Source organism: Chenopodium quinoa, unplaced genomic scaffold, assembly GCF_001683475.1.
Source record: "Chenopodium quinoa cultivar QQ74 unplaced genomic scaffold, ASM168347v1, whole genome shotgun sequence".
Lineage (NCBI taxonomy): Eukaryota > Viridiplantae > Streptophyta > Magnoliopsida > Caryophyllales > Amaranthaceae > Chenopodium > Chenopodium quinoa.
The window spans coordinates 4644749-4655050 of NW_018743212.1; the positions used below are offsets into that span (position 1 = coordinate 4644749).

The 10302-nt window shown below is 31.9% G+C and overlaps 3 protein-coding genes across 3 annotated transcripts; all 3 read right to left on the reverse strand.

The window, feature by feature from the left end:
- Nucleotides 1-222: 222 nt before the first annotated feature.
- Nucleotides 223-1265, reverse strand: LOC110734496 (dirigent protein 21-like). Its single transcript, XM_021914659.1, has one exon. It carries the CDS (start codon nt 969-971, stop codon nt 405-407), a length of 567 nt encoding a protein of 188 aa, XP_021770351.1. The 5' UTR covers nt 972-1265; the 3' UTR covers nt 223-404.
- A 1559-nt stretch (nt 1266-2824) lies between these two features.
- LOC110734497 (dirigent protein 23-like) lies at nt 2825-3867 on the reverse strand. Its single transcript, XM_021914660.1, has one exon. The coding sequence runs from the start codon at nt 3744-3746 to the stop codon at nt 2967-2969; it is 780 nt and encodes a 259-aa protein (XP_021770352.1). The 5' UTR covers nt 3747-3867; the 3' UTR covers nt 2825-2966.
- Nucleotides 3868-9515: 5648 nt separating this feature from the next.
- LOC110734155 lies at nt 9516-10061 on the reverse strand. The gene has a single exon (XM_021914201.1). The coding sequence runs from the start codon at nt 10059-10061 to the stop codon at nt 9516-9518; it is 546 nt and encodes a 181-aa protein (XP_021769893.1).
- Between the last annotated feature and the right edge of the window lie 241 nt (nt 10062-10302).

A 10302-nucleotide genomic window follows, 5' to 3' on the forward strand; every position in this document is an offset into this window, starting at 1 on the left:
TATATATATGTATACCTGATTGGATCTAATCACCTACTTCGTATTTCTGTAGGGGTGAACAAAACACACCCAAAGAATTTATGGAGTAAAATTTGAATAGTCAGTATTTGTATGCTTTCGGAGCACTTGTACAGACTATTCTTGATGGATATGGGCTGAAAAAGAAAGGAAAGACTTTGAGATGAAAAGATTGATGAACAATTGAATAGTACCAAGAATCAATTCCATACGAATTGCCTAATTGAGTAAGAAGGTGGCAAAAATTTAATCAGTCTACCAAATCAAAATAATCATTAACCATAATATCTAGCTCAATAGCTAAAGAATATCACATATTATATTATCTTACATAAAAATCTTATAAACAATTTCTAAAAAAAAAAAAAAAAAAAAAAGAAATTAAACTAATGAGAAACATAAACATTATATTCAACAATAGTAGCCCCATTTGGATCCAGCATAGTAATAGTCTTGGCTTGAGCATAACCACTAGCAAACCTAAACTCACCACTTCCACTAATAACCGCCAATTCCCTTACTTGCTCCATCACCGGATTCCTCCCCATCACGCTCAACGTACTCCCGTCATACGATCCCCCCGAAAACACGAAATTCATCGTCATAAGTAACGCAAATTCTTGTTGGTCCGCGAAAGCATACATTCCTTGTGCATGACCTACAACATTCGAGTCATCCTCTGGCCCTTCGGTCAAGGGATCATCGATCATGACTAGCGCGCCAAATGTGCTAGGCGATGTGTCGGTCGTGTTGGCTTGGGCGATCCTTATAGCCGTAAGGTTCGGCCCTTGGACGTAGTCATGGAAGTAGAATTTGATATGGGTTATGTCATTTGATTGTTGTTTTTTAGATATGGTTCTTGAGAAGGTGGCTTGAGTTGTAGGGGAAAATATAATTATGAATATACTCAAGATGAGATTACATGAAAATAGTATGGACATATTTTGTGCCATTTTTGCATTAACTTTGGTTTGACAATAATTATATTCAACGGTTTATATATTATATGTACGATTAATTTTTTTTTTTAGGTGGGTTGGTGAGCTAGTGAGGAAGAAAGGAAGGAAAAACTGACATTTGCATAAGTTGTTGAGCCTCCAGCTAAAAAGGAAGACATTCTAGAAACTTTGAACCGAAATTTTTTAATTTATTTTTTAAGTCGAAGTTTTCATGAATAATTTTCTAACATGAGCTTTATGCTTTTTGAGAAACTAGCTATGAACGTTCATACATAAAAATAGAAAATAAAGGCGTATATTAGCGTAACCGTGGGGTTAAGAACACATAGACACATCAACTAATACTTGATGAAGTAGGGACAACTAAACAAATTAATGTTGCTTTTAAAAGTAAATCTTCTTTCTTTTTTTTCTTTTTTTAATGTCAAATTAGCAATATGGAAACCATTGTCAATATTATGGGATAGTAGATGCTTTGAATAACACAATAACATGTATACAAGAGTACAACGAGTATAGAATAAATGCCCTTTGTAATTATTCAAGTGATTTAATAATTTAGATTAGTTGTGTTTGTTTAAGCTCATGTCACAAAAAAAAAGATAATAGATATGGCGTTTGTCAAATTTTGAGAAATTTTTGTGCCATACAGGATGACTAAAATGAAATTATTATGGAGTAGTTATTACATATCCTTATAAGAATCAAACTAGAAAAATCTATACGATAAAAGGTCAATAACTTTCTTAATTATGTTTGCTTATGGTCAATTACACTTGGTTTCGTATTAATAAATAAATTGAAAATTAAATATTTTAAAAGAACATATATATGAAGATGAATTTAACAAGTCCTCACTTAATAGTATGTTTTTAAAGTTTAGGTAAATTAAATTAGGGGAACTGTACCAAGGAAATATCAGTTATACTGTATGCAAAAAGGCGAAAATCTACATACTCAGAGTGACAGAGTCATAGGCTATAATTAATGTGATACATTTTATTCAATAGAGACTTCATAAATCATTAACATGGAGTCTCAAAAGGTAAGAGAATGTACATATATATCCTACTAAATTATCACCCCTCATAAGTTAGCTACTACGTCCAAACAGTGGCGAATCTTGACTAAAAATATTAAAAAGATCGGGATTTAAATCTTATATCTATCTCCCATTCAAAACTAATCATTATATCCTTATATGTTATGAGTGAAATAAGTTTATTTAAGTTAATTAACTAATTAATTGCAATAATTTACCGGGGGTTGGGCCCCAAATGGCCCCGGTGGAAGGTCCCCCTTTGCGTCCAAATACATAGGTCAACACTTGAGAATAGAAATGAAATGTAATTTAAGAAACTCTTTCCAAACATAATAACATATGTATATCTGATGAGCTCAAATTTGTGACCTTTAAAATTATAAGGTGAGTTTCTTACCATACCTGCATGATTTGGATATTTTGAAAATACTCATTTGATTTCAACTGCATCATAAATATAATTTCAGAAATCACGATTAAATAAAAAAAAAAAGCTTTGATCACATGATCGAATAATAAATGATGAGTAGGAAATCGTGGGATGAAGGAGGCAAGGAGCTATTTGATATTGGTGCTTATCTACTATTGTTAATTCGGGCTCATGTTATTAATGTCTATTTCAAACAAATTCGTAGACACCCACTACATAAATCAAGATTTTTCGGAAAAAGTTGGAACTTCCAAATCAATAATTTGAGGACCAATAAAATAAAGTTGTGGATGAGGCGGCTTGAATGGACACCACATACTAATAATACTACTATATGCTTGACGTTTATAAGGTACACCAACTCTTTACCAAAGCAATCCACCCAAAAAATCACAATTATGCATAACGAATTCAATTTTTGCACCACTTAAAAAAAAAACGAGTAGATGATAGAAATATTCCTTCTCATACAAACATACAAGTACTCTAAAACAAACAAAAAATTACACTACTCAAATCAAAAAATACATAGGTACAAAATAGGAATCATGAAGAAACTAAGTGACATTATCTTAGAGGGAGTTGCTTGGCTAGATGAAGGTGCACCATCACTCGAGGTCGACCCGCCACCGGACTGACCACTAACACTAGAAGCATGATTCACAAACACATTGAATAGCACAACCGCATCACCCGTCTTTTGATCGAACGTTTGAGTTTTAGCTTGAACGTAACCCTTAGCAAATCGAAACGTTCCGGTACCACCAATCACGGGCATTTCACGTACACTGTCGTTCATAGCATCCCTTCCTAAAACGCTTAGTGTACTTCCGTTATATTGCCCTTCTAAGAAATAAAAATTCATTACCATTAATAAAGCGGACTCTTGTTGGTCCGCAAACCCGTACATTCCTTGAGCACGACCTACTAATTTGGACGTGGGTTCAGGCCCTTCGGTTAAGGGATCATCCATCATGGATAGGGCACCGAACATGGTGGGTGAGGTATCGGTAGACTTTGCCTTAGCGATTTGGATCGATGATGGGTTCGAGCCACTAAGGGTGTCGTGATAGTAGAAGGTGAGATGGGTTTGTTTGTCATCGTCTTTTATGCCAATTTCTTCTTTAGAAATTGTTCTAGAGAATATTGCATGGTTTGTAGGTAGTAAGGCTAGGATGAGAAGAGAAGATAGGAGAAAAATGGTGGGAATATTTGATGATTTTGCCATAATTTTGGTGGATGGACAAATAAGTTTGATTTTATTTTTGGTAAGATGTAATATAGTTTTGAAGGACATAATATGTGGTATGGAACATGGTTTGGTTGGTGGGTTGTTAACAAAAGGAAAAGTAAAAGGGAAAAGAGACAATGATGGTTGTTATGTAGGTATATGCTGGTCATCTAAAAAGAATGTGTAGACTAATATGGAGTGGTTGGTAGCTATACATAATTAACCAAGTTGGCACATGCCTCATGGATAGCTTGACGCAATTGCTTTCTTCTATGTGAACGACTATACATGTCAATCCTCATTTTGAATATGTTATTTTACGAACTTTTGACGAAATAAATTTATGTGCGATAGCGATCTCAAATTTAGGCTTTGTCACGTATTTCACCTTTAAAAAAATTTCAGTGAATATAATTTCATCAGTTTAGTAAGTATTAGTTATTTTAAAGAAGAAAAAAAATCATTAAAAACATTTTGGTTCAACAATATTAATGTCATTTCACTAAAAATAATTTCAGTTCAGCAAAAATAAGGTGAAGTAATTTAACGTAGTCTTATTCTACTCTCCAGTCTTCAATTTGGTTCCCCCTTTTAACTTTTGCACCATTTGCATACGAGTACATCACTTTGACCAATATTTGTACTGCATAAAATCAAACGTTGCCATATTGTCCATCAACATATATTTTCTATCAATATATATGTTCCAAATACTCACTTTTCACAATTTAAACTTATTAAAAAATACTTCCTCCGTTTTTTTTTATTGCATCATAGGGTTTTTGAGGCAAAATTTGGTAGTGGAAAAAAGTAAGAGAGAGAAACGTAAAAATACAAAATTGCCCATGTAATGTAAGATAAAATAAAAAGTAAGTGTGAAAAAGTAAGGGTATGTTGGGTATTTACAGTGTGAACATAGATATTTTTTATCCTAAAAAGGAAATGATGCAATAATAAGTAAACTTCCTAAAGTAGTAAGTGATGCGATAAAAAAAGAACGGAGGAAGTAAAAGATATTATTAGTCAAAGTTTTGTATTCATTGGCAAATATACGTCAAATAGAGACATTTAAAAACCAAAAGGAGTACTTCTTATTTACTCATATCAATATAATTTTAAAGTTTTGAGTAACATGTTTGTCTACTTACTATATTTTGATTCTTGACCATTAAAATCTTTAATTTATTCAATGAAATAAATCCAACATTTATTTTACTAACAAAAATTTCTTTTAATAATTACTGATAAAAAAGTAATTAAAATAGTTTTTGTCAAAAATTAAAATAGTGGGTCAAGTTTTTTTTTTTTTTTTTTTTTTTGAGAATACAAAATACTGAAAAAGTTAATGTTTTGCAATTACTTTTAAAATAAATGTGATATGAATGATATCAAGTTCATACTTATAAGCAAACTATGCAGTATTAGTAAAATAAATAACTTTTAATAAATTTAATATTGTCAAACAACAAGAAAAATAATATAATTTAAGCATGTCATTGTACATGAGGCAGAAGTAAATAAAATACTTTTACTTTTTATAGTCAACTCACTACTTTTAGAAATGTTAATAAGAAGGGTTATGTACTTATGTTGAATGCCATGTTACATATGGTCGGAAATTAGCTAGAAATTAGCTAGGAAATTGCTTTAGGAAATATGAAAAAAGATTTCATTAGTTGAAATGTTATGTCATTTGTCAAACATATTAACTTCTTTTTCTCTGGTCGTTGCCCAATTGTGAGAGTTGTAGTTTCTAATACGAAATTACTTGATGTGAATTTGACTGTTGAAGTTGTGATGAGGAAAATTCGTCTACAATAATTTATCAATTGACTTATCTTCTTATTGTTTAAAATAATCTTTGTTTGTCTTTTGTTTACTAATACTTCATATAATTTTTGAGGAAAAAACAAATGACTCTTTTTTAGAACAACCATCATTTAAAAAAAAAATATATTAGTTGTACATGTATTTGTTATGTTACCACAAAGAACCAAACATTAAATTGGAATTTATACAATAGATTTTTGATCAAAATTTGATTTAATAGATTATGATTTGACTTTATTTCAACATTAAAGTTAGTAATTATCACCATTTTAAGATGTTTTTAGTTCAAAATTTTTAATTTAGTTCAGAAAAATTAATAACTAATGATTTTAGATAAGTTTTAATAAGTTCATACATTGATACACTAACTTTCAATATGCTAAAATAGGTTTTAATTTTTTGATTCATCAATTGCCCCTTTTTCTCTAAACCCTTAATCTGTAACATATCCTCGTTTAGGTTTTTGGCTATTTTTCGGTTTGTAATCCTTTAATTTTGTTAATATTTTGTTAATTTGTTGTTATATTTGTTATTTCAATAATTTGTCTCTTTTTTATAAGATAGATAAATTACTTTCTGGATAATGAGAATAGAGGTGTTAATTAATACTAAGGAGAAACACGTATACATATCAACACAATGCAAATAGGCTAGACTTTTTAGTAATTAAAATCATATACATAGACTGTAGATACATAGTCCACAATAACTAATGGAGGGTTCCCCTTCTAGAAGGTAGCCTTTGATTTTTTACCCTCGGCTAGTGGTTGTGTGCCCTTCGCGCTTTTGGTGTTTGGTGGTTTGGTTAGCCTTTTGGCTCCCTGTTACTTGTTTTCTTGTGCTGCTTTGCAGCCTCTTTTGGTACTACAATTCTATTTACCAAAAAATAAATAAAAAATAAATAAATAAATAAAAACTAGTGGAGGGTTCGAGGAGAAGTAAGGTTGCTTATACAAAGACAAAATATTGTATATTCTAGAACAAATGTTGTGCTATCGATCAAATATAGTGTTATACTTGCAAATGTGGTATATAAAAAATCAAAATACTATAAGAATAACCACGACAATGGTTACAAGTCTTATGATAAAACTGGATTTAAACAAATGGTTTTCCATACCTACATGATAATAGATATTAAACTTCCATCATCCTACTCAACTCTTCTTCTTCTCTTCTCTTCTCCAATTCATCACTGTTGATCTCTTGTTCCAACTTAATCTATCTCATCTTCTCTTCCTTGGCCGTCAATATTATTTTAACATTTGTGCTTATTTATAGCTATGTCATTTGCTTGAACATCTATGATTCTACGTATCTGGTGTTAATTAAATTACCTACTAATTTTTGTCTCTTAAGTTATGAGAGTCTCTTAAATTACCTACTAATTGTTGTCCCTTTGGGGATTGTTAAACGTCGCTCTCAAATTACTAGGCGTCGCTCGTATTTTTTTTCTTAAAATTCCGTATTTACCCTTCACATATAAATACTCACGACACTTACAACACCATTTCACGCTCCATAAACTTAAAATTTGAAATTTTTAAAAAAAAAAGACATAGATAATTCACAAAAATAACTAATATTACCTAATAATACTAATACTAATTACTCAATTATCACAAAAATAATAATAATCACAATAAAAATTATAATTATCATACAAAAATTACATTAATAAATTTGATTAATTAATTTCAAAAAAAAAGTTGTTTTGATTAATTAATCAAAAAAAAAAAGGACATCCGCCTAAAAAATTTGGATCCTCCATGGTGGATCCGCCTAGAATTTCCGGATCTTCCATGGTGGATCCGGAAATTCTAGGTGGATCCGGAAATTTTAGGCAGATGTACGCTTTTCAAAAAAAAAAAATAAATTCAAGGACTTACAGAATCCTCCGACGATGCCTCCGGTGTACGATCGTTGTCGTCATCCATTGTCCTAAACCCGTCGCTAAAGCTTAATAAAATTTTTTTAAAAAAATGGGATTTTTGGTGGTGGGCTCGGGAATTTTGGGTTGAATGTCGTGGGGTTGGACATGGTGGGTTCGGGAATTTTTTTGACCAAGTGGTGGATCGAATGTGCTCAAGAACAATATGAAAATGCTCGGGAATCTTTTTAACCAAGTGGTAGAGCCTTATATAGTCCAACTTATGGAAAGGGCAATATGGTCCTTTCATGTCAAAATGGGAGCGACGTTTAGCAGTTCACGAGTTTTATATCTGGGAACAAGATTGTAGATCTAGCTCTATTTTATTTTTTTATTTTTTTTTTATTATTTTTTTTTTTTGGCCTAATTATTTTATAAAATTTGGATGGGTGTTCCATTACAAAAGATGCTATGTTACTATTGTTTAATAATTATGGTCAAAATTGTGACTGATTTTATCACCTACAAGTATTCATGTCACATAAAAAATTTTAGTCTTTACTTCCTTTTGTCTCAAAATAGTTCAAACATGTTACTTTTTCACCGCCTCATATTAGTTTTAACATTTCATAATTTAAGTACGTGAATTCCATTACTTCACGTTGACTGTGTAGCTAAATTGGCTAATGTGTGAGGGAGATGTGTTCATTAGGGTTCTTCTCCTTACCAAAAAAAAAAAATTGTAATTAGTTACAAGTATATATTAATAAAAACATGTAATCAATGTTGGTGTACCGTGTACGTATGTATAAATATAATACTAAAGTCCTATAAAATATTTTTAGACTATTAGGCTGAATCAAGAGGGACATTTTAACTTTCCAAGAAGATTCTATTTCATCCCATTTAACTATGTCATGTCATTACCAATTGGTTGTTGGTGTAGTGGTGATTGGGATTACACTTGGTGGGGGAAACCGTGTATTCAACCCTTCGCAACAACAATTGAGAGGAGACTGGAACCTAACCACCCAAAACTAATCCTCAAATCTGAATTAGCCTAAAGGATGAACCGGATGGAACACCAAAAAAAACACTATATCATGTCACTCAAACAACTTGTCATATACGAAGTACTATACGTACTTTTTGTAAACTTTCAATTTTCCCACTATGTACTACACTAGCAACCAACCAAGTACTTATTTTAGTTGAAGTTATTGTTGTTAAATGAATTAGATTTCTAGCAGAAAAGCAAAATTTGTTATACTCCGAAGAGTCAGATCGAACTGATAATTATAAATGGTTGTTCTATTGAAAAGATTTTATTTTTTGGTATTTAGAGAGCCATAAGGGCGGATGATAAAAATAGATCTCAGTATTCCCTGGAACCGAGAAGTAAGCCTTAACCATTTGAGCTATACTTCACTTTCGTTTTATTGAAACAGTTAGGTGAACTAACAAAGGAGTATTGGGCTAGTGGCCATTTGCTAATAGCATAATAATGTTATTAATGTATAGATTGGACTTAAGTACTTAACAATTTTTTTAAGGCATTTGAGATTGGATTTCTTCTTATATTCAAAACAATGGGCCTGTATAACTAAGTACCAATATGGAAGAAGTGAATGGTCCATGAAGCTCAAACTACGGGCTTATTTTATAAATATGAACTATGGACTTTTTTGGCATGTTAAGGGTTAAATAATTGTTTATTCTGTTATAAAAATAAGGGGAAAGGGAGAATATTAGAGATAGATGTAGATGGTAAATCCTTGTTATTGTCTTCATCCATTTCATTAGACCATCTATATATATACACAATGTGAACAATGTAACCTATATGGATAATAAAGAGCCCATTCATGTGGGGGTTACAATGTGAACTAATGACATATAGGGGTTACAAGGAAGTTACAAAGGTAGTCATATTATTGAGGGAGTTAAAAGCTATAATGGGCATACATAATTATTATATTTTGTACACTCTCCCTTGGATGCCCATTATCTAAAAAAAGTTTTAATGTGCTTATATACTGCTTCATTAAAAATCTTTCCAGAAAAAACCCAGTGGGAAAAAACCATGGATAAGGGAAAAAGAGCGCAGCACGCAATTACTCCCCCTCATTATTAAGTCACTGAAGATCTTTGAGACGGCGCAATCCAATACGATAAACTAATTTTTTAAATGTTGCAGTTGGGAGAGCCTTAGTGAATAAGTTTGCTAAATTCTCACTTGAACGAATCTGCAAAACATTTATATCTCCATTCTTCTGAAGATCATGAGCGAGGAAATATTTGGGTGAGATGTGCTTTGTTCTGTCGCCTTTAATGTATCCTTCCTTAAGTTGCGAAATACAAGCTGCATTATCCTCATATAAAGTTGTCGGTGCCTCTTTCCAGGATGATAAACCGCAAACGTCTTTTATACGTTGGATTACCGACCTTAACCATACACATTCATGACTAGCTTCATGAATTGCTAATATCTCAGAATGATTGGAAGAAGTAGCTGTAATGGTTTGTTTCATGGAACGCCAAAAAATGGTAGTACCACCGTATGTGAACACATATCCAGTTTGTGATCGAGCATTATGTGGATCAGACAAATAACCTGCATCTGCAAAACCAACCAAATTTTCTTTGGACAATTTAGGGAAAAATAAACCCATATCCTTCATACCTTGAAGGTAACGAAGTATATGTTTAATCCCATTCCAATGCCTTCGGGTTGGACATGAACTAAGTCTTGCCAATAAATTAACTGAAAATGATATGTCGGGTCGTGTATGACTTGCAAGGTATATTAATGCTCCAATTGCACTAAGGTATGGTACTTCAGGACCAAGAAATTCCTCATCATCTTCCCGAGGTCAAAAAAGATCCTTCTCTACATCAAGGGATCTTACAACCATAGGGCTT

Bases quoted from the DNA above. Each gene is read 5' to 3' on its own strand.
- LOC110734496 (XM_021914659.1), bottom strand. From the start codon at position 971: ATGGCACAAAATATGTCCATACTATTTTCATGTAATCTCATCTTGAGT.
- LOC110734497 (XM_021914660.1), bottom strand. From the start codon at position 3,746: ATGTCCTTCAAAACTATATTACATCTTACCAAAAATAAAATCAAACTT.
- LOC110734155 (XM_021914201.1), bottom strand. From the start codon at position 10,061: ATGAAGGATATGGGTTTATTTTTCCCTAAATTGTCCAAAGAAAATTTG.